This window comes from Heptranchias perlo, unplaced genomic scaffold, assembly GCF_035084215.1.
Source record: "Heptranchias perlo isolate sHepPer1 unplaced genomic scaffold, sHepPer1.hap1 HAP1_SCAFFOLD_64, whole genome shotgun sequence".
Lineage (NCBI taxonomy): Eukaryota > Metazoa > Chordata > Chondrichthyes > Hexanchiformes > Hexanchidae > Heptranchias > Heptranchias perlo.
The window spans coordinates 3,016,089-3,040,130 of NW_027139666.1; the positions used below are offsets into that span (position 1 = coordinate 3,016,089).

The window sequence follows — 24,042 nt, forward strand, 5'->3', positions numbered from 1 at the left end:
CGTTGCCCTATTCTAACTCCCTCCAACTCCCGTTCACCTGTCACCCTTGTGTTCGGTGACTTACATTGGCTCCCATTCCTTCAACCGCTATAGTGATGTAATATATCAACGTAGACCGGGGATAACTGTGATCAATAGGTCAGTCTCTTCAGACAGTAACCAGCCCTTTCACAGATACAGTGGGTGGCTCTGAAAAGAGCCTTTGGGTTGATCAGATTAAATCTTGGCCGATTTACTTGCTCTTGGAGCTCACATTACTGGTTTTCTTCGGCAGCAGCACGGCCTGGATATTCGGCAGCACCCCGCCCTGAGCGATGGTCACCCGTCCCAGCAGCTTGTTGAGCTCCTCGTCGTTGCGGATGGCCAGCTGCAGGTGTCTGGGGATGATACGGGTCCTCTTATTATCGCGGGCCGCGTTGCCGGCCAGCTCGAGGATTTCAGCCGTCAGATACTCGAGCACAGCAGCCAGATAGACCGGGGCTCCGGCACCCACACGTTCAGCATAGTTCCCCTTTCGCAGGAGCCTGTGAACACGGCCCACAGGGAACTGCAGTCCGGCCCGGGATGAGCGAGACTTGGCCTTGGCCCGAGCTTTCCCGCCGGTTTTTCCTCTTCCAGACATTTCCACAATCTCACAAACACTTTCACAAAGAATGAAGAAATCTTCCCGCACTCGCCCTTCTTATACCTTCTGGAGGTATAAAGTGGGGGCACTTGTAATTGGTCAATCTGTTTTCACTCTCATTGGTTTAGCGAACAGCCCAATCAGAGAGCTGTTTTATTCGCCAATCAATAGCCGGCAATGAGAAAAGGGCGGAAAATACCGAACTGAACCGTTTTTTTGAAATTTGAAAAGCCCGCCAAAATATTTGTAACACAAGAAGCGGATTTAGTAAATAATGTCGCCTTAAGACAAAGATTAAAAAATCTCTCTCCTTTTACTCTGTTATTGCACATTTCCCGTCACAACTTCCAGAATCTTTTACAATCCGTTTAAAATCCGGCTCCCTTCACCGTTCGCTTTCAATCTGGCGGGAGTAAAGTAACATTTTGTAACGGGACAGATTCCAGCTCAATCTTTGTAAAAGTAACAAACCACAGATTGTGGATTGATCCCTGTTCACAGGAGCTGCAGCGCGATCGAAACCGGAGCCGAGACTCCTGGTGTAAGAAGTCGAACAGTGACAGAGCCTTTCGACTTTTCTGTACTCGGTGTGACGTCCCTTTCAGGGTTGCTGCATTTCAAATGATTGCGGTTCTCAAAGTGATATTCCAGAATAATGAACAAACAAACGTGAAAAGGAGAAAGAAATGAAGTCTAATCCATCGCCTTAAGACGGCTATGAAGAGGCAGACGCGGGGGAAGGGGCGGAATATGAACGGGAATGAGAGGATCAGGGACACGTTTTTGGTTATTGGAACTAAACAGAAAGCGACACATAGATTATTATACCTGGCAGTGATTATGAGAATCTTCCAGATTTCAAGAGAAATTAGAAAAGCACAAGAGTTATAGAGAGACAGTTAGTATCAAACTATCTACAGTAAAATGATTCCATACAGAGGGGTCGGCACAGCGTCTTCAGAGAGACTGTGGGTGGCTCTTAAAAGAGCCTTTGTGTTTATTTTTTTTCAGTTGATTGTGGAGTTTTACTTGGAGCTGGTGTACTTGGTCACCGCCTTTGTCCCTTCCGACACGGCGTGTTTGGCCAGTTCTCCGGGCAGCAACAGGCGCACAGCGGTCTGGATCTCCCGGGAGCTGATGGTGTGGCGTTTATTATAATGGGCCAGGCGGGAAGCCTCACCCGCGATGCGCTCGAAAATATCGTTCACAAAGGAGTTCATGATGCTCATGGCCTTGGAGGAGATGCCGGTGTCGGGGTGAACCTGCTTCATCACTTTGTAGACGTAAATGGAGTAACTCTCCTTCCTCGACTTTCTCCGCTTCTTGCCGCCCTTGGCTGGTGCTTTACTCAAGGTTTTCTTGGCGCCCTTCTTGGGAGCTGCTTTCATGTCCACAGGCATCTCAAAACTCAATTTCAGACCCAGAAATGACACAAATCCACTCCGAGCTCGGATTAAATAGGCAGCCCCACAACCCTATGCTAATAAGGGATGGTGGAAGGCAATGATTGTGATTGGGTCATTGGGAGTGATAAACGTCACCTTTTCCTTTCACTCTCTGATAGGTTTCTTCAGATATCCAATCAGATTTAATACCTGCCATCAATCACAAACACGCTCACACTGCACATTGTCCGGTTTCAGCAATTTGTTCCGAACTGTTGCAGTTCTGCTTCCGGCCAGTAGATGTCCCCAAACCCCTGACATTGAAGTTTGCAGATGAGAGAGGGACAGAAGATAAACTCATTCTTCACATTATATTGCACGAGTGGGATTCAGAGAAACTGGGAATGGAGAACATTTTGTTGGAGCAAACATTTGTTGTAATGTCGTGTGAAATGCTTGTAATTATTTAGTGGGTATAGCCTATACTGAGGAAGAATCTAACAAAATTCAAGAAGACTTTAATAAACTTGCTGAAAGGCGGTGTAAATGGCCATTGAATTTCCATATTGAAAGGTGTGAGGTGGTGCATTTTGCTCGGTGGAATAAGGAGGCCACACACTGCTTTGAAAACAAGAGTCTAAATGGGGTCGAAGAGCAAAGGAATTTAGGGGTACAGATTGACAAATCATTAAAGTAGCAACACAGGTTGATAATGTCATAGAAAACAAACACAGAGGTTTATTTCTAAAGGAACAGAATTGAAAAGGAGATAAGTTTGTTGAACTGTAAATTAAACTGTCAAACCTTATGTCAAACTATTAAACCTTCCCTTTCTGAAATCCGTGCTGACTATTCCTTATTATATTTTCGGTTTCTAGATGTTTATCTACTGCATCATTGAGTCAAGGATTCCATGATCATCCCCACCACCGACCTTTCGTTAACTGGTCTATAGTTCCCTGCACTTGTTCTATCTCCTGTTTTAAAATATAACAATCACATTAGCTGTCATCCAGTCCTTTGGCACTATTCCACTTTGTGATGATTTTGTCTATATATGTAACAGTGCCTCTGTTATCTCTTCCCTTGCTTCATTTAATATGCACGGATACAATCCATCAGGACCAGTTTAACCACCCTTTCTAACTTAAATGTCTTGATATCTTTATTGACCTCTTCCTTTAATATCATGTTCACCCTGTTAAACTCCCGGGTAAATATGAGCAAAGTAACAATTCAATATTTCTGCTATTTCGCTGACGTTACCTGTGAGTTTATCTTGTGCATCCCTCAGTGGCACTCAAACTATTCTGATTTTCATTTTGTTATTTTTGTGTCTGTCGAATAATTTATTATTTCTTTTCATATTCCTTGATAATTTGATTTCGTGGTTCCTGTTTTCTTCCCTAATTGTTTTTGTGACTTCTTCCTAACCTCTTCCTATTTGCTTTTGTCATCCTTTTAGTTAATATCTATGAATGAGAAATTCCACCAGCTTGTTGTGTCTGTTCAGGGGCTGATGTTTGGGAACTATTTATTATCTGTGATTAAAGTACCTGAAACCCAAAGGGCGCAATTCAGTGTGAAACTCCACAGAAACACTCTACTTCTCTCTCCTCGTGAAATAAGGCGCTATAATGGTGAGTAAAGCTGCCTTCCAAACAGTTAATTCCAACAGGTTTGAATCCCAGCACGCTGAATTCAGAAACACAAAGACTGGAATCAAATTTGATGATGTTCAGAGGGATAGTGTTTCCAAAACACAAACGGGTCTAATTTAACTTTGTTCCTATTTATTATTATTTCTCCTGATCTGTACAGTGGATACAGAACACAATTGCCCGGATTCAGTGAAATTAATTGATTTTCTGAAGTTTTTCCCTCTGCAGATTCCAGTTCCTTATTTAAATTATGTCGGATTAACCTTTCTGATCTATAGAAGGGTCATTGACCTGAACCGTTAACCCGAGCTTCCCTTCTCCACAGATGCTGCCGGACCTGCTGAGTCTTTCCAGCATTTTCGGTTTTAATTTTTTCTATGTTTTATCCCTTTCACTTTTGACGGTCATTGGAACTTCCAGATTTGCGCTCAGTTTTTATTTGTGTTTCAGTTCTGTTTATTTGAATTAATATAAATCGTGTCCTGAGAAATCAGACAGAAATATTGCGCAATGTAGAGTGAAATATGATGGGGCAACTTTCGAATAAGCAAAACAAGAACTTTATTATGAATCAATTGTCTTCATTTTCACTGACAAAATATGAAGAAATACGAGAGCAGAAGTTGCAGAGAGAAACTATTTCCTCCCATTGCACATTGTCCTGAATCTGTATCAACGACAGATGATGTGAATTTGTTCCACTCTGTTACAGTTCTCCCTTACAGCCAGTAGATGTCAGACTGTATGTGAGTTTGGGATTAATTCTCTGTCAGTTTCTGGGACTGTATGTGAGTGTGAGATTCATTCTGTGTCTGTCAGTCTCTGGTACTGTGTGTGTGTATGTGTGTGTGTGGGATTTATTCTTTATCTGTCAGTCTCTGGTGCTTTATGTGAATGTAGGATTCATTCTATTCTTGTCAGTCTCTGGTACTGCGTGTGAGTGTGGGATTCATTCTGCAACTGCGGCTCTGGGACAAAGTGCAAGTCTGGATTCATTCTGTATTCTTATTTCATGTTACAGTATATTGCTTGAAACTGTATGTTTAATTCATTAATGTATGCACAATCTTTTGTCTAGCATTAATTTGTAATTATGGATACACTTTTGGATTTTCTTTTAATCAAACAACGTGTGTGAGTTTTGGTGTAGGATTACACTTTAATCTCTGAAGACTATTGTAAATGATAATTTACATTTCATCTTTTACTGTGAAATTATTGGACTGGTATTTCTTGTGCAGCTCAGTCTGCGCGAATGGAATTGATACTGTATCTTTCAGTCTGATTCTGTGTAATATATTTAGATTAGTCTGTAAGGTGTAGCTCAGTCAGCTATAATGGAATTGACTTAAAGATGAAGTATGAGGTTTTTGAACTGGTATGGAATGTGTAGCTCAGTCTGTACAAATCAAATTGATACTGGGGCTCAATCAGCTATAATAAGAATGATACTGTATCTTTCAGTCCGATACCGTGTGAGGTTTTTGGACCGGTATGTAATGTGTAGCTTAGTCTGCACTAATGGAATTGATGCTGTACCTTTTAGTCTGCTACCTTGTAATATATTTAGACTGGTGTGTAAGGTGTAGCTCAGTCTGCACTAATGGGATTGATACTGTATCTTTCAGCATGGCCAAGAATGTGATTTTTGGACTGGTAGGTAATGTGTAGCTCAGTTTGCAGTAAAGGAATTGTTACTGTATCTTTCAGTAGGATACACTATGCAAATTTTGGACTATATATAATGTGTAGCTCAGCCTGCACTAATGCAATTGATAAAGTATCTTTCAGTCTGACACTGTATGAGATTTATGGGTTGTATGTAATTTGTAGCTCATTCAGCATTGATGGAATTGATACGTTTTCTGTCAATCTGACACTGTGATTTTTTTTGTTCTAGTATGCAATGTGTGGCTCAGTCAACACTAATGGAATTGATGCTGTACATTTCAGCATGAGCTTGAAGTGATTTTTGGACTGATATGTACTGTGTCGTTCAGTCTGTACGAATGGAATTGACACTCTAGCTTTCAGTCAGACACTGAGAGAGATTTTTGGACTGGTTTGTAATGTGTGGCTTAGTCCACACTAATAGGATTCATACTGTATATTTCAGTACGACACTGCATGCGAATTTTGGACTGTATATAATGTGTAGCTTAGTCTGCACTAATTGAATTGATACTGTATCTTTCAGTCTGATGCTGCGGAATATATTTAGACTGGTGTGTAATGTGTAACTCATTCTGCACTAATGGGATTGATACTACATCATTCGGCATGACCCTGAATCTGTTTTTTGAACTGGTATATAATGTGTAGCTCAGTCTGCTGTAATGGAATTCATACTGTGGCTTTCAGTTTGACCCTGAATGTGATTTTTGGACTGGTATATAATGTGTAGCTCAGTCTGCACTAATGGGATGATACTGCATCTTTCAGTCTCATACTGTGAGAGATTTTTGTACTGGTATGTAATGTGTACGTCAGTCTGTACTAATCAAATCAATACTATATCTTTCAGTTTTATACTGTATGAGAATTTTGGACTGGTACCTAACGTGTACCTCAATCTGCAGTAAAGGAATTAAAACTGTACATTTCATTCTGGCACCATGAGCTTTTTGAACATATATGTGAATCAAAAATGGGTAACATCTGAATTGGTATCTAATTTGTATCTCAGGGTGCACTATTGGCATGAATACTGCACATTTAAACTCAAAATGTGTGTGAGTTGAGGGCTGGTATTTAATTTTAATCTTGGAGTACACTATTGTTATTCACTCTGTATCTATCAATCAGTACCATGTGTCAGTTCTATCTGGTATTTAATTTGTAGCTAAGGCTGAAATAACGTGAGAATTGAAACAGTGCCTTTCAATCTGAAACTGGATGTGATTTTGGACTGGGAATTATTTATTTGCCAGTCAGCGGTACTGAGTCATTGTGAAATAGAAATTCCGTCTGTCTCTCCTGCTCTGTTTGACTGTTGGATTGGGATCAGCGTGGTATTGACCATTTCTGCTATCTGAGAATGTGGAACTGATGACCTGTCTGTGTCTCTATGCTCTGAGTGTTAATGTACATACTGTGTGTGAGAAGGAGCTGGCTGCACTGACTGCTCCTTGTGCCTCGGGTGGAGTAAACATCACACTGATTCTGGGTCCTTCAACGAATTGACTGATGGAAAAAAAACTGTCTCTTGTAACTCAAGAACAGGTGAGGTAGAAAAAACCAAAAGTGATCAATTGAATCTCTCTGTTAATAATCATTGTAATATCCACAAAGGAAAAACAGCGATACAAACAGTGTCAGTGTCTGATTCCACTGCAGTACTGCAGCACTCAGCTTCTGCATACCAGGTGTGTTGGGCAATTTTACAATTTAGTGACATCCAGACACAACCCAACCCCTGCACTGATCCATGAATGGGTCTACCCGATTGGGCAGGGACCTTTGTACATATCAGATTTCTAATCCCCTCTCCCATGGGACTAACCGTTCAACCGAAACAAAACAGCCGCTGTTTAAAATGTGACCTTCACACTTCTCACCTGATGCCTGCAATAGATGCTCTTTGTATAACTCCCCATATCCTTACTGTCCGGCTCTGTTTACTGTTCAATAACAAACACTAAAGGTTAATGGGCAGGTTTAAAAAAATCAGATTTAGTACCTGCCACCAATCACAAACACGCTCACACTGCACATTGTCCGGTTTCAGCAATTTGTTCCGAACTGTTGCAGTTCTGCTTCCGGCCAGTAGATGTCCCCAAATCCCGGATCATTGAAGTTTGCAGATGAGAGAGGGACAGAAGATAAACTCATTCTTCACATTATATTGCACGGGTGGGATTTAGAAAATACTGGGAATGGAGACGAGCTGCAAGTACATTTTTTTTGGACCAAAAACTACTTGTAATGCTGTGTTAAATTCTTGTAATCGATTTAGGGCGTATAGTCAATATTGAGGAAGACTGGGACAAAATAAACTTGCAGAACGGCCGTGTAAATGGCCATTGAATTTCAATATAGAAAGGTGTGAGGTGGTGCATTTCGCTGGGGGAATAAGGAGGCCACATACTGCATGGAAAATAAGAGTCTAAATGGGGTAGAGGTGCAATGTAAATCATCCTGAGAAATCAGCGAGAAATACTTCGCAATGTAAAGTGAAATACAATGGGGTAAATTCACAACTATCGAATGAGAGAAACAAAAACTTTATTATGAATTAATGGTCTTCATTTTTCACCGTCAAAAAGTGCAAAAATACGAGAGTAAAAGTTGCAGTCCGAAACTTCCATCACATTGCACATTATCCTGTTTCTGTAACCACGACAGATAATGTGAATTTGTTTTTTGAAGGGGTAACCAAGAAGATAGATGAGGGCTGTGCAGTAGACGTGGTCTACATGGACTTCAGCAAAGCATTTGACAAGGTACCGCATGGTTGGTTGTTACATAAGGTTAAATCTCATGGGATCCAAGGTGAGGTAGCCAATTGGATACAAAATTGGATTGACGACAGAAGACAGAGGGTGGTTGTAGAGGGTTGTTTTTCAAACTGGATGCCTGTGCCCAGCGGTGTGCCTCAGGGATCGGTGTTGGGTCCGCTGTTATTTGTTATTTATATTAATGATTTGGATGAGAATTTAGGAGGCATGGTTAGTAAGTTTGCAGATGACACCAAGATTGGTGGCATTGTGGACAGTGAAGAAGGTTATCTAGGATTGCAACGGGATCTTGATAAATTGGGCCAGTGGGCCGATGAATGGCAGATGGATTTTAATATAGATAAATGTGAGGTGATGCATTTTGGTAGATCGAATCGGGCCAGGACCTACTCCGTTAATGGTAGGGCGTTGGGGAGAGTTATAGAACAAAGAGATCTAGGAGTACAGGTTCATAGCTCCTTGAAAGTGGAGTCACAGGTGGATAGGGTGGTGAAGAAGGCATTCAGCATGCTTGGTTTCATTGGTCAGAACATTGAATGCAGGAGTTGGGATGTCTTGTTGAAGTTGTACAGGGCATTGGTGAGGCCACACTTGGAGTACTGTGTACAGTTCTGGTCACCCTATTATAGAAAGGATATTATTAAACTAGAAAGAGTGCAGAAAAGATTTACTAGGATGCTACCGGGACTTGATGGTTTGACTTACAGGGAGAGGTTTGACAGACTGGGACTTTTTTCCCTGGAGAGTAGGAGGTTAAGGGGTGATCTTATAGAAGTCTATAAAATAATGAGGGGCATAGATAAGGTCGATAGTCAAAATCTTTTCCCAAAGGTAGGGGAGTCTATAACGAGGGGGCACAGATTTAAGGTGAGAGGGGAGAGATACAAAAGGGTCCAGAGTGGCAATTTTTTCAATCAAAGGGTGGTGAGTGTCTGGAACGAGCTGCCAGAGGCAGTAGTAGAGGCGGGTACAATTTTGTCTTTTAAAAAGCATTTGGACAGTTACATGGGTAAGATGGGTATGGAGGGATATGGGCCAAGTGCACGCAATTGGGACTAGCTTAGTGGTATAAACTGGGCGACATGGACATGTTGGGCCGAAGGGCCTGTTTCCATGTTGTAACTTCAATGATTCTTCTATAATTCTATGATTCTCGCTTACGGCCAGTAGATGTCAGTCTCCAGCACTGTACATGAGAGTGGGGTTGATTCTGTCATTGTCAGTCTCTGGTACTGTGCGTGAGTTTGGGATTCATTCAGTATCTGTCAATCTCTGGTACTGAGTGTGAGCATGGGGTATGTTCTGCATCTTTCAGTCTCAGGTACTATATATAAGTGATGGATTCATTCTGTATCTGTCAGTCTCTGGTACTTTATGCGAGTGTGGGATTAATTCTGTATCTGTCATTTTCTGGTGCTGTATGTGAGTGTAGGATTCATTCTGTATCTGCCATTCTCTGCTACTTTTCTCAGTGAGGGATTCAATCTGTCATTCAGTCTCTGAGACAATGTGCAAGTCTGGATTCATTCTGTATTCTTATTTCAGTTTACAGTATCGTATTTGAAACTGTATCTTTAATGCTTTAAATTATATATAGTTCTTCGTCGATTATTTACGTTGTTAATATGGATACATTTTTCGATTTTCTTTATTCAAACAATGTGTGAGAGTTTTGGAGTAGTATTGTATCTTAATCTCTGAACTGTATTGTGAATGATAATGTACCTTTCAATCTGTTCCCGGTGAAATTATTGGACTGGTATGTAATGAGTAGCTCAGTCTGCAATAATGGGATTAATTCTGTATCTGAGTCTAACACGACATGTGATTTTTGGACACGATATGTAATATGTAGCTCATCCTGCACTAAAGGAATTGATACTGTATCTATCAGTCTTATCCTGTATGAAGTTTTTGGACTGGTGAGTAACATGTAGTTCAGTCTGTGCTAATGGAATTGATATTATATCTTTGAGTCTGATAAGGTATGAGATTCTTGGATTGCTATATAATGTGTGGCTCAGTCTGCACTAATGAAATCGATACTGTACCTTTCAGTCTAACATTGTATGAGATTGTTGGACTGTTATATAATGTTTAGCTCAGGCGGTGCTAAAAGAATTTAAACTATATCTTTCAGTCTGATCATTGGTGTGATTTTTGGACTCGTATGTAATGTGTAGCTCAGTCTGCACCAATGGTATTGATAATATTTATATCTGTATAATACTGAGTATTTACCAATATATCTAATATGTAGCTCAGTCTGCACTAATGGAATTTATACTCTATCTTTCAATCTGATACTATGAGATCTTTGGACTGGTCTGTAAAGTGTAACTCAGTCAGCAGTAATGTGACTGTGACATTCATTCTGTATCCGTCAGTCTCTGGTACTTTTTGAGTGAGAGATTCATTCTGTATCTGTCAGTCCCTGGTACTGTGCGTGAGTGAGATTCATTCTGTTCCGGATACTGTATGTGATTGTAGGATTTATTCTATATCTGTCAGTCTCTGGTACTGAGTGTGAGCATGGGGTATATTCTGCATCTCTCAGTCTCAGGGGTATTATATATAAGTGATGGATTCATTCTGTATCTGTCAGTCTCTAGTGCTATCTGTGTGTGTGGGATTCATTCTGTATCTGCCATTCTCTGCTACTTTCTCTCAGTGTGGGATTCTTTCTGTAATTCAGTCTCTGAGACAATGTGCAAGTCTGAATTCATTCGGCGTTCTTATTTCAGTTTACAGTATCGTTTTTGAAACTGTAGATTTAATACTTTAAATTATATACAGTTCTTCATCGAGTATTTAATTTGTTAATATGGATACACTTTTCAATTTTCTTTAATCAAACAATGTGTGTGAGTTTTGGAGTAGTATTACATCTTAATCTCTGAACTTTATTGTGAATGGTAATGTACCTTTCAATCTGTTCCCGGTGAAATTATTGGACTGGTATGTAATGTTTAGTTTAGTCTGCAATAATGGGATTAATTCTGTATCTCAGTCTAAACTCTATGAGATTTTTGGACTGGTGTGTAACATGTAGCTCAGTCTGTGCTAATGGAATTGATATTGTATCTTTGAGTCTGATAAGGTATGAGATTCTTTGACTGCTATATAATGTGTGGCTCAGTCTGCACTCATGAAATCGATACTACATCTTTTAGTCTAATATTTTATGGGATTTCCAGTCTGGTATGTAATGTACAGCTCAGGCAGTGCTAATAGAATTGAAACTCTATTTTCCAGTCTGATCATTTATGAGGTTTTTGGACTCGTATGTAATGTATAGTTCAGTCTGTACCAATGGTATTGATACTGTTTATTTCAGTATAATACTCCATGAGTATTTACCAATATATCTAATATGTAGCTCAGTCTGCGCTAATAGAATTGATACTGCACCTTTAAAACTGACACTATGAGATTTTTGGACTGGTATGTAATGTGTAACTAAGCCAACATTGATGGAATTGATGAGGTATCTTTCGATCTGCGACTGTGAGATTTTTGCTCTGGTACGTAATGTGTAACTCAGCCTGCACTAATGTAGGTGACTGTGAGATTCACTTTGTATCTCTCAGTCTCTGGTACTGATTGTGAGTGTGGGATTCATGCTGTAACTGTCACTCTCTGGTACTCTATTTGACTGTGGGATTCATTCTGCATATAGATTCTCCAGTACTGTGTGTGGGTGTTGAATTATTTCCATATATGCAGTTTCTCATAATGTATGTTGGTGTGAGATTCATACTGTATCTGTCAGTCTCTGGTACTGTGTGTGAGTGTGAGATTCATTCTGTATCTGCCAATCTCAGGTACTGCGTGTGAGTGTGGGATTCATTCTGTATCTGTCAGTCTCTGGTACTGTGTATGAGTGTGGGATTCATTCTGTATCTGTCAGTCTCTGGTGCTGTGTGTGAGATTCATTCTGTATCTGCCAATCTCAGGTACTGTGTGTGAGTGTGGGATTCATTCTGTATCTGCCAAACTCAGGTACTGCGTGTGAGTGTGGGATTCATTCTGTATCTGTCAGTCTCCGGTGCTGTGTGTGAGATTCATTCTGTATCTGCCAATCTCAGGTACTGCGTGTGAGTGTGGGATTAATTCTGTATCTGTCAGTCTCTGGTGCTCTGTGTGAGTGTGAGATTCATTCTGTACTCTGTCAGACTCTGGTACTGTGTATGAGTGTGGGATTCATTCTGTATCTGTCAGTCTCTGGTGCTGTGTGTGAGTGTGAGATTCATTCTGTACCCTGTCAGACTCTGGTACTGTACGTGAGTGTGGTCTTCATTCTGTATCTGCCAATCTCAGGTACTGTGTTTGAGTTTGGGATTTATTTTGTATCTCTCAGTCTCCAGTGCTTTATGAGAGTGTGGGATGGTTTTGCTATCTGTCAGTCCTTGGTACTGTATGTCAGTGTGGGATACATTCTGTATCTGACATCTCTAGTACCATACTTGAGTGTTGGATTCACTCTGTGTCTGGCAAACTCTAGTACTGTATGTGAGTGTGGGATTCATTCTGTGTTTGTGTGTCTCTGTACTGTATCTGAGTGTGAGATTCATTCTGTATCTGTATATAATTATTCTCTCAGATTACATTATGGTGTTCAATACTGTAGCTTTACGATCTTAATGTTTAAACAGTTTTTCCCAGTATTTAATTGGTAAACATGGATACACTTTTAGATTTGATGCTGGAGGTTTTAATCAGAAGATTTGTGTTTTTTGGACGAGTATCATATCAGTATCTCTGTGAGTACTGTTGTGAATGATAATATTTCTTTCAAACTGATATGGTGACATTTTTGAATTGGTATATAATGTGTCGATCAGCCTGCAGTAAAGGAATTGATACTGTATCTTTAAATCTCATGCTATGAGTGTATTATAAACTGGTATCTAATTTGTTTCTCAGGTTACACTGTCACAGCATTTCTCAATCTGATATTGTACATGATTTTTGGACTTGCAATTTGTATTCGAATGGTACACTATTCGAATGGATACTGCATGTATTAAACTCCCGTGTGGGTGTGAGAGTTCTGGGCTAGTATTCAATTGGAATCTCGGGGAATCTGGTTTTTAATTCATGGCGAATGCTGCACTTCTTGGAAATTGACAATCTGATAGTGTGACTTTGGACTGGGATTTTTGTATCTACCTGTCAGCGGGACTGAGTTCGGGTGCAATGGAACAGTGTCTGCCTCACCTGCTCTGTTTGACTGTTGGTTTGGAAATGTGTCTCTGGAACTTGGGATCAGTGTGGGACTGACTACTTCTGCTGTCTGAGACTGTGGAACTGATGACCTGTCTGTGTCTCTGTGCTCTGAGATTGAGAATATACATACTGTGTGTGAGAAGGAGTTGGCTGCACTGTTCCTTTGTCTCGGGGGGAGGAAACTTCACATTCATTCTGGATCCTTCTCGGATTTGCCTGCAGAAAGAAAATTATCGCATGTTACTCAATAACAGGTGAGGTAGAAAATACAAAAGTGATCAGTTTAATAGCTCTGTTAATAATTATTTTGTACATCGACAAATGAAAACCAGTGATACAGTGTCAGTGTCTGACTCGACTGCAGTACTGCAGCACTCAGCTTCAGCATACCAGGTGTGTTAGGCTGTTTTAGAACAATTTAGTGACATCCAGACAAAATGCAACCACTGCACTGATCCATGAATGGGACTACCCGATGGGGCAGGGACCTTTGTGCAGGTCGGGTTTCTAATCCCCTCTCCCATGGGACTAACCGTTCAACTGAAAGCAAACAGCCGCTGTTAGAAATGTGTCCTTCACACTTCTCACCTGGTGCCTTCAATAGATGCTCTTTGTATGACTCCCCACATCCTTACTGTCCGGCTCTGGTTCCACTCTTCACTGTCCAATAACAACAAACAGGGTGAGACTGGAACTAAACCAGGACCATTCACTACTGGTTTGGGGAGAGAAAGCAGCAATGATTCTAAATAGCAGGGACTTCCCATTCTGTCTCCCTTACCCTGGACACACCCTGTACACACACAGCCCGAGAATGACCTCTCCCTTCCCCCGCTCACTCCATGTTCCGGGACCAGTTCCTGATCCACTCCTCCTCTTACAAACACACCCCGGACTCGCCGGCCCTGACCCTGGACTCAATGCCGATCTCTGAGCCCATCTGCGGACACGGTCCCGAAGCGATGATCTGCTGTAACGAGGCTGCTCTTTGCTCCCTTCCCCCGGGGGCCGTGATCTCTCCATTCCCGGCTGTTTCAAACCATCTTCTTCCGCTCACTGAGGGAATGGCGCCCACAGGCCGAGCTGGGGGAGGGGAGCGCGCATGCGCTCTTCTGCTCACCAACAATCAGCGCTGGGGGCGGGGCTGGGTCACGCATGCGCAGATATCTGGTTTAATTCCCAATACAAAAATCGATGGAAACTTTCCCCAATCGGAATTTTTCAGAGTCTGAGCAAATCCGAGAAGGATCCAGAATGAATGTGAAGTTTCCTCCCCCCGAGACAAAGGAACAGTGCAGCCAACTCCTTCTCACACACAGTATGTGTATTATCACTCTCAGAAAGGTCAGAGGGAATGGGGTCCACAGGCAGTGCAGGAACAGGCACCAGAATGGAAACAGATGGGATTCCACCAGTGCCTAACGCTGGAATCCAGACTGACTTTACAATCTCTCACTATTAAACTCGATGTTTCCATCCCTGCTGTTTCTCTCGGTATCTTTTGATGGTAAAAGGCCTTTCATCGATAAAATGGGCGGCTGTGAAATGAGCCAATGGGTTCTGTTCATTGTTGGCTCCCTGACTGATAAAGCAACGCGTGACTCCGAAACTGGAGGGACGATTTCTCAAACCAATCCTGGAGAAACAGCGGAGCAAAGTGGGAGTCCGTATATTGGCTTCGACCGTGTGGGATTAACATCTGACAGCAACAGTCCCAGATTATTTCAATCGGAATGAAACTCTCGGTCACTGAGAGAAATACTGAATGGGCCTGAGCTGCAAGATTACAAAGGGTGAAACATGCAAGAGAGGGTTAAATGTGTGACACTGTCCCTGAGAATGGGATTAATAATGTGTCTGTCTCTGAAATAATTTTAGTGAGAGATGAGACTGCATCTTCTGTCACTCCACCTTGGAATATCAATTGGAATGGAATATTTTTTCCAATTTGTTACTGGGTGAATGCTGGACATTACAGGTCAGTTTCTCTCTCTCTCTTTTGCACAGCATATGAATGTGGGATACTGTTACTGAGCGTGAAACGGACATACTGATAGGAAGTGTGAGACTGATACATTGTCTGTGTGTGTGTCTCTGTCTGTCTGTTTATCTGTCGGTCTGTCTTTCTCTCTCTCCAGCGCTGTAAATGAAAGCGAAATACTGTTACTGAGCTTAATATCGACACCCTGGTGGAAGGTAAAGACTGATTCAGTGTTTGTGAACAGACCTCCGGTGCTGTTGGTGAGATAGTCACTGTCCCTTCTATTATGTATGAGCCGGATTGACGGTGCATTTATCAGTCTCCAGTCCAGTAATGAAAGGTGGGGAGAAACAGCCTGGAACGGCCTGACACTGGACTGCCTGTTAGTGTTGAATTTATTCTGTAACGAGCCGTCTCTGGGTGTTGAGAATGGGACGGATAGGACACCAGTTACTATTGTCTGTCAGTCAGTTTAGGAGGAGAGAGAAACACAGAGAGACTGGAAGAGCCCAGAGCGGATAATTTGTATTATCGTCTTAACCAAACATATTTCTGTGTACGAACAGTATAATATTTTAAAACCAGATGTGAATTATCACACCAACAGCTGTGATTGTCTCCTGCCACTGAATCTGGGGACCAGACACTGTGAGGAGCGCCGGCCTCAGAGTGTTTAACAGTTACTGAGCTGGGAAACTACAACTAACACCCGAGAATCTGCAGCACAGGCCGAGCGGGGAGGAAAGCCTGTCCCGGGAATTGTCAATCTGGCGACCAGTTTGTCCTGTGAATGTGAAGATGTGAACATTGTGTCAGAGAGAGTGTGTTAAACGGGCGGGCGGGTTAGATTAATGTCACTGTGTTTGTGTGGCCGGTCACATCGCCGGATTTCCGGGTCGCTTTTAAGTAAAATTAAAAAAAATCCCTTTCAAAGGATCGCCCTCCTCCCCTGCCGAGCTCCGAAGTGAAAAATTAAGGTAAGGTTTGAGTTCAATTCAAGATTTCAGACGAAAAACGGAGATCCTGTCAGCGATCGGGTGAGAGAGCGCGATCAGTGCAGCAATGAAACGGGTTTAAATCGAAACTGGTGCTTTCAATTCCGGTGAAAGTTTTTCGACAGCAAACATTCCGGTGTTAGATATAGGAAGGGGCTAGTCTGGGACTCTGGAGTGCCCGCTTTTAATTGTAACCGGCGAGTTTAAGAGGAGAGAGAAACACAGAGAGGCTGGAGGGGCCGGGAGCTGACAGCAGGATGTCTCCGCCCCGTCCGCTCTGTGCCTTTAAGTTGCTCTGTGCCGCCGCCTCTCGTTTCATTTCTGACCCAGCTCTGACTGTCAGAGAGATTTTCTCCAGATTCCCGGACATGACAGACACTGCAGCCGCCGAAACGGCTCCTCCTGCCGTCGCCGCCGCTCGAACCAATGCTCCGAATAAGAAGAAGGCGGTTCCCCGACCCACCGGTCCCCCGTTGGGCGAACAGATCCTCAAGATTGTGGCGGATTGCAAGGATCGCAAGGGGATATCTCTGGCCGCGATAAAGAAGGTTCTGGCTGCCAAAGGCCTGGATGTGGAGAAGCACCGGTCCCAGATTAAATTAAGTATCAAGAGAAATGTGGAAAAAGGCTCCCTGGTGCAGATCAAGGGCACGGGCGCCTCGGGCTCCTTCAGAGTCGCTAAGAAGGAAACCCAGGCAAAAGTGGGAAAGAAGGTGAAGAAACAAGTGACCAAGAAATCTCCCGGAAAGAAACCAGCGAACAAAAAAACAGCCGTCAAGAAATTAACGGCCAAGAAACCGGCCGCCAAGAAATCAGCGGTCAAGAAACCTGTTGCCAAGAAATCGATCACGAAAAAGGCGGCGAAATCACCAATTAAGAAGAAAGCGGCGGCTAAGAAGCCCAAGACCCCCAAGCCGGTGAAGGCGAAGAAGGTAGAAAAAGCGAGGGCCAAGCCCAAGCCGAAGTCAGCAAAGCCCAAGAAAGCAGCGGGCAAAAAGAAGTAAAAAATCAAGTGCAACTTGTGAACATCTGAACCCAACGGCTCTTCTCAGAGCCACCCACGTCTCTCAGACAAGAGCTGACCCCGGAATCAGATGATTCCTGTCCCGGTGCCGGGCTCAGATTTCAGATGGAAATCATTGAAAATAAATCCAGGGTCCTGGTGACTCACTACCGCCGCCCCACCCCCACTGTCTGAAATAAAATAGAGAGAACACAAAACAAAGGCTCTTCCAAGAGCCACCCACCGCCTCACAGACCTGGGAACGGGGAGAGGAAAGATCTCGGGCTGGGGAAGCAGTTTCCGATATGTCCGGGCCGGGCCTCACTCGAACTGGCGTGTGTTCGGCTCCAGTCCCAGTTCATTTTTCTCACAGATTCAGGGCGAGAGTCCGTGACAGGGTAAAACTGGCGGAGATCCGCCGCTATCACAATTCAAACCCCAACACATGAGATTCTCCAAATCAGCTGGAATAAGTGTTTGTAAACTGCTGAACCGGTCTGGGAGGGGATGTGTGGGGAGATAGAATCGGGTCTGCCACTGAAATGGAAGGAGACGGGTAGATATGTTATAGAAGGGACTGTATTTGGGCAGGAATATCACTGACTCTTAATTGTAATGGGGCTTATTTAAAAGCTCCGAGTTTCTGGAAATCCTTGAATATGAAGCCCGAGTCTATAAGGGTATGTGCGGAGCGCTGTGTTTCGGTTCAGTTATCCATAAACGGTTTGAAATTGGCGGGTGGAGAAAGCTGGAGGTGGAGCTGGAAGATCAGAGAACGCTCTCTGCTCTGTCCGTTACTCTGACTCTCTCCTCCCCTCTCTGTTTAATATCTCACTCTGTCTCCTCCCCTCTTTGTTCAATGTCTCACTTTGTCTCCTCCCCTCCCTCTATCATCCTGTGAATGTTTCAGTCAGGTCGGGACAGGCTGCATAAAAAGGGAACCAGCATAAGTTCGCTGTTCATTCAGCAGCGATCTCAGTGAAGAATCATCATGTCTGGCAGAGGTAAAGGAGGCAAAGGACTGGGCAAAGGCGGAGCCAAGCGGCACCGGAAAGTGCTCCGTGATAACATCCAGGGGATCACCAAACCAGCCATCCGCCGCCTGGCTCGCCGTGGCGGTGTCAAGCGGATCTCGGGTCTGATCTACGAGGAAACCCGCGGGGTGCTGAAGGTTTTCCTGGAGAATGTGATCAGGGACGCGGTCACCTACACTGAACACGCCAAGCGCAAGACGGTCACTGCCATGGATGTGGTGTACGCTCTGAAACGGCAGGGCCGCACTCTCTATGGATTCGGCGGCTGAACGACTCGACCCTTTCTAACCGAACACAAAACAAAGGCTCTTCTAAGAGCCACCCACCGCCTCACAGAGAGAGCACTGACCTAGGAACGGGGAGAGGAAAGATTTAGAAGTGTGGAAGCAGTTTCCGATATTTAATTAAGATGGGGAGATTCCACAACATTCAGTAAAGGGAGATCAGCCATCCCGAGAGAAAGCGGAATTCCCGGTTTCACGGTATAAATGAACAGGTGGTGATACAGAGTCTTTCCGCAGACATCACATTCTCCGTTCAGAGTAAAATCCCGCCTCACAACCTCTCCCGCTGTGTCCTCTCTGCTCGGTGTTTCATTCAATTATCAGGTCGATGTGAAGTTTCTGTTTGAGGAGCGGTTCACCGGGCTGGAACTAGCGGGATTTTTGAAATTGAAGCTGGAATTTGTCCGGTTCAGGAAAACAATGACCGGGGCTTAATTCCCGCTCGTTCACAGGCAGATCAGAGAATGAACCGGAATGTGAAACAGCTTGAGATGTGAGCTGAGGAGTTGGAAATAATGGAGATTATAAAGAGAGGGATTCTGAAATTGCTTGAGGGAAATGAGATTTTCTTGAAATTGTTATTTGATGACCTGAAATTGGCGGGCTTTTAAAATTCATGTTAAATTTCAGCTCAGCCAATTGGTGCACAATACCTCCCGCCGTTTCGGTCTGACTGACAGAGCTCGGTTCAAATGTGCCAATCACAGTCCCGGGGCGGTCCCTCCCTGACAGGGTGTGGGACTTCAGCCATTCACATGCCAGGGGCGGATCAAATTAGACCCTTTAAAAGGCGGCCCCAGAGCTGACTCCGTATTAACACTCTCTGGGTCTCAGGTTGTTTTGAGATTTGTTGAGAAAATGGCCAGGACCAAGCAGACAGCGCGCAAATCGACCGGCGGGAAAGCCCCTCGCAAACAGTTGGCTACCAAAGCGGCCAGGAAGAGCGCTCCAGCCACGGGCGGAGTGAAGAAGCCTCATCGCTACAGACCCGGCACTGTGGCTCTGAGGGAGATCCGCCGCTACCAGAAATCCACCGAGCTGCTGATCCGCAAACTGCCCTTCCAGCGCCTGGTGCGAGAGATCGCTCAGGATTTCAAGACAGACCTGCGCTTCCAGAGCTCGGCCGTCATGGCCCTGCAGGAGGCCAGCGAGGCTTACCTGGTGGGGCTGTTTGAGGACACCAACCTGTGCGCCATCCACGCCAAGCGAGTCACCATCATGCCCAAAGACATCCAGCTGGCCCGCCGCATCCGCGGGGAGCGCGCCTAAACCCGACCCGGCTTCAGCACCAAGTTCAACAAAGGCTCTTTTCAGAGCCACCAAATCGGCGATGGAAAGAGCTGTGATCGCCTGGGTTGAAATCGCATGGCCTTGAGAAACTTGTTTGAATGGGAAATGCATAAAAGGGAGGGAGCAGATGTGGGACGGACAGGGACAGAATAATTCCCTCACTCACATCCAAAAAGAAATTTCACTCACATTCTTAATTCAGCAATCGCTGACACAATAATCAGCATATCAGTCAGCATCTGTTGAAATCTGGGCAAAATAACTCAGACTGAGCCAGTGTTGTCCGAGAATGAGACAGAAAATAATCATATGCGTCCCTGGTATTTCTGTATCCCACCCGCCCAATTGACCATTCTGACGATTTTGTTATTTTTTGTCTCATTCACCATACAATCTGCAATGATCAATCTATGGGAGATTGGCGACATCTGCTGTCCGGAAGCGAGTACTGCAACAGACCGATCTGGATCATATGTATTGAACAAGTTATTGTTAGTTTCTCGGATCGGAATCAAGTCCCTATTAAATTGATTCATGACTCGCTTCGACAGTAACCAGCCCTTTCACCGATACAGTGGGTGGCTCTGAAAAGAGCCTTTGGGTGATCAGATCAAATCGTGTCCGCTTCACTTGCTCTTGGCGCTCACATTGCTGGTTTTCTTCGGCAGCAGCACGGCCTGGATATTAGGCAGCACCCCGCCCTGGGCGATGGTCACCCGTCCCAGCAGCTTGTTGAGTTCCTCGTCGTTGCGGATGGCCAGCTGCAGGTGTCTGGGGATGATGCGGGTCTTCTTGTTGTCGCGGGCCGCGTTGCCGGCCAGCTCGAGGATTTCAGCCGTCAGATACTCGAGCACAGCAGCCAGATAGACCGGGGCTCCGGCACCCACACGTTCAGCGTAGTTCCCCTTCCGCAGGTGCCTGTGAACACGGCCCACAGGGAACTGCAGTCCGGCCCGGGATGAGCGAGACTTGGCCTTGGCCCGAGCTTTCCCGCCGGTTTTTCCTCTTCCAGACATTTCCACAATCTCACAAACACTTTCACAAAGAATGAAGAAATCCTCCCGCACTCGCCCTTCTTATACTTTCTGGAGGACTGCAGTGGGGGCACTTGTGATTGGTCCATGTGTTCTCAACCTCATTGAGCTGTTCGTTAAACCAATCAGAGGGCTGTTTCATTCACCACTCAATAGCCGGCAATGAGAAAAGGGCGGAAAATACAGACCAGAACCGTTTTTTTGAAATTTGAAAAGCCCGCCAATATATTTGTAACACAAGAAGCGGATTTAGTAAATAATGTCGCGTAAAAACAAATATTTAAACATCTCATCTTTTACTCTGTTATTCCACATTTGTCGTCACAACTTCCAGAATCTGTTACAAACCGCTTCATTCTCCGTTCCCTTTCAATCGGGCGGGAATAAAGCCTCGTTTTGTCCCGAATAATTAACAAACAAACGTGAGAAGGAGAAAGAAATGACCGAACTCGAATCCACCGCCTTGAAACAGCGCTGAAGTGTCAGACGCGGGGGAAGGGGCGGAAAATGAACTGAAATGAGAGGTTCAGGGACACGTTTTTGTTTATTGGCTGTAAATTGAACATCGACACACAGATTATACCCGGCAGTGATTATGAGAATCTGTCCGATATCAAGAGAAATCACAAAAGGACAAGTTATAGAGAGACAGTTAGTGTCAAACTATCTACCGTAAAATGATTCCATCCAGAGGTGTCGGTACAGCGTCTTCAGAGAGACTGTGGGTGGCTCTTAAAAGAGCCTTTGTGTTCATTTTTTTCAGTACATTGTGGAGTTTTACTTGGAGCTGGTGTATTTGGTCACCGCCTTTGTCCCTTCCGACACGGCGTGCTTGGCCAGTTCCCCGGGCAGCAGCAGGCGAACGGCGGTCTGGATCTCCCGAGAGCTGATGGTGCGGCGTTTATTATAATGGGCCAGGCGGGAAGCCTCACCCGCGATGCGCTCGAAAATATCGTTCACAAAGGAGTTCATGATGCTCATGGCCTTGGAGGAGATGCCGGTGTCGGGATGAACCTGCTTCATCACTTTGTAGACGTAGATGGAATAACTTTCCTTCCTCGCCTTTCTCCGCTTCTTGCCGCCCTTGGCTGGTACTTTACTCAAGGTTTTCTTGGCGCCCTTCTTGGGAGCTGCTTTCTTGTCCTCAGGCATTTTCAAACTCAATTTCAAACTCAGAAATGACCGAAATCCGCTCCGAGCTCGGATTAAATAGGCAGCCCCACAGCCCTATGCTAATGAGGGATGGGAAATATAATGATTGTGATTGGGACTGATGTCACAACATTTTTCCTTTATCGATCTGATTGGATATCTGAAGAAACCAATCAGATTTAATACCTGCCACCAATCACAAACACGCTCACACTGCACATTGTCCGGTTTGAGCAATTTGTTCCGAACTGTTGCAGTTCTGCTTCCGGCCAGTAGATGTCCCCAAACCCCGGGTTATTGAAGTTTGCAGATGAGAGAGGGACAGAAGAGAAACTCATTCTTCACATTATATTGCACGAGTGGGATTTAGAAAAACTGGAAATGGAGAACATTGTATTATACAAAGCATTAGTTGTAATGCTGTATTAAATGTTTGTAATTAATTTAGGGGGTATAGCCTACACTGAGGAAAAATGCAAAAAATAAAAAAAAGAGTTTAATAAGCTTGCTGAAAGTCCGTGTCAATGGCCATTGAATTTCCATATAGAAAGGTGTGAGGTGGTGCATTTTGCTGGGGGAATAACGTTGCCACATACTGATTGGAAAATACGAGTCTAAATGAGGTCGAAGAGCAAAGGGATTTAGGGGTACAGTTTGACAAATCATTGAAAGTAGCAACACAGGTTGTTCAGACCATAAAAAAGCAAACACAGCACATTCTCGAGGAATAGAATTTAAAAGCAGATAAGTTATTTTGAACTGTGATTTAAACTGTCAAACCTTCTGCCAAACTATTAAACCATCCCTTTCTGAAATCCGTGATAACTATTCTTTATTATATTTTCGGTCTCTGGATTTTTTCTGTTGCATCAGTGATTAAATGATTCCATGATCATTCCTACCACCGATGTTTGGTGAACTGGATTTGTTCTATCTCCTGTTTCAAAATAGAAGAATCACATTAACTGTAATCCAGTCCTCTGGCACTATTCCTTTATGTAATGATTTTTCCGATATATGTAACGGTGCCTCTGCTATCTCTTCCCTTGCTTCACTTACTATGTGCGGATGCAATCCATCTGGACCAGGAGTTCTACCACCATTTTAAAATAAATGTCTTGATATCTCTATTGACCTCTTCCTTTAATATCATGTTCACCCTGTTAATCTCCCGCGTAAATACTGAGGGAAAGTAATAATTCAATATTTCTGCCATTTCGCTGACGTTACCTGTGAGTTTATCTTGTGAATCCCTGAGTGGCACTCAAGATATTCTGATTTTCCTTTTGTTATTTTTGTGTCTGTGGAATAATTTACTATTACTTTTTATATTCCTTGATAATTTGATTTCGTGGTTCCTATTTGCTTCCCTAATTGTTTTTGTGACTTCTTCCTAACCTCTTCCTATTCGCATTTGCCATCCCCTTATTTAATATCTATGAATGAGAAATTCCACCAGCTTGTTGTGTCTGTTCAGGGGATGATTTTTTGTAACGATTTATTGTCTGTGATTAAACTGCCAGAAACCCAAAGGGAACAATTCAGTCCGAAATTCCACAGAAACACTCTATTTCTCCATCCAAGTGAAATAAGGTGCTATAATGGTGAGTATAGCTGCCTTCCCAGCAGTTAATTCCAACAGGTTTGAATCCCAGCACGCTGAATTCAGAAACACCAAGACTGGAACCGAATTTGATGATGTTCAGAGCGATAATGTTTCCAAACGGGTCCAATTTATATAAAAAATATTTTAAAATTCATTTCTTCCACCATAACGTTGAATTTAACTGTTCCTTTGTATTATTATTTGCCCTGATCTGTACGGTGGATAAAGGACACAATTGCACGGATCTGTGAAATTAATTGATTGTCTGAAGTTTTTCCCTCTGCTGATTCCCGTTCCTTATTTAAA

General features: G+C 43.6%; 6 protein-coding genes across 6 annotated transcripts in view; 2 read left to right on the forward strand and 4 right to left on the reverse strand.

The window, feature by feature from the left end:
• Window positions 1–265: 265 nt before the first annotated feature.
• On the reverse strand, window positions 266–622 carry LOC137317915 (histone H2A type 1-C-like; the record flags this gene model as incomplete). The annotated part of the gene is made up of 1 exon (XM_067980914.1): window positions 266–622. A coding segment is annotated over exon 1 (357 nt), but the record flags the coding sequence as incomplete, so codon positions are not given.
• A 949-nt stretch (window positions 623–1,571) lies between these two features.
• Window positions 1,572–2,025, reverse strand: LOC137318018 (histone H2B 1/2-like). Its single transcript, XM_067981003.1, has one exon. It carries the CDS (start codon window positions 2,023–2,025, stop codon window positions 1,651–1,653), a length of 375 nt encoding a protein of 124 aa, XP_067837104.1. The 3' UTR covers window positions 1,572–1,650.
• Window positions 2,026–8,043: 6,018 nt separating this feature from the next.
• LOC137317912 (zinc finger protein 271-like) overlaps window positions 8,044–24,042 on the forward strand; it is a 34,668-nt gene continuing 18,669 nt past the window's right edge. Inside the window, exon 1 of the mRNA XM_067980910.1 lies at window positions 8,044–8,113. The gene's annotated coding sequence lies outside the window, so the exon portion shown is untranslated. The remainder of the gene's footprint in view (window positions 8,114–24,042) is intronic.
• Window positions 16,670–17,730, forward strand: LOC137317945 (histone H1-like). The gene has a single exon (XM_067980941.1). The coding sequence runs from the start codon at window positions 16,702–16,704 to the stop codon at window positions 17,335–17,337; it is 636 nt and encodes a 211-aa protein (XP_067837042.1). The 5' UTR covers window positions 16,670–16,701; the 3' UTR covers window positions 17,338–17,730.
• On the reverse strand, window positions 20,009–20,960 carry LOC137318024 (histone H2A-like). Its single transcript, XM_067981009.1, has one exon. It carries the CDS (start codon window positions 20,958–20,960, stop codon window positions 20,571–20,573), a length of 390 nt encoding a protein of 129 aa, XP_067837110.1. The 3' UTR covers window positions 20,009–20,570.
• On the reverse strand, window positions 21,258–22,145 carry LOC137317903 (histone H2B 1/2-like). Its single transcript, XM_067980904.1, has one exon. It carries the CDS (start codon window positions 22,128–22,130, stop codon window positions 21,756–21,758), a length of 375 nt encoding a protein of 124 aa, XP_067837005.1. The 5' UTR covers window positions 22,131–22,145; the 3' UTR covers window positions 21,258–21,755.

Bases quoted from the DNA above. Each gene is read 5' to 3' on its own strand.
- LOC137318018 (XM_067981003.1), bottom strand. From the start codon at position 2,025: ATGCCTGTGGACATGAAAGCAGCTCCCAAGAAGGGCGCCAAGAAAACC.
- LOC137317903 (XM_067980904.1), bottom strand. From the start codon at position 22,130: ATGCCTGAGGACAAGAAAGCAGCTCCCAAGAAGGGCGCCAAGAAAACC.
- LOC137317945 (XM_067980941.1), top strand. From the start codon at position 16,702: ATGACAGACACTGCAGCCGCCGAAACGGCTCCTCCTGCCGTCGCCGCC.
- LOC137318024 (XM_067981009.1), bottom strand. From the start codon at position 20,960: ATGTCTGGAAGAGGAAAAACCGGCGGGAAAGCTCGGGCCAAGGCCAAG.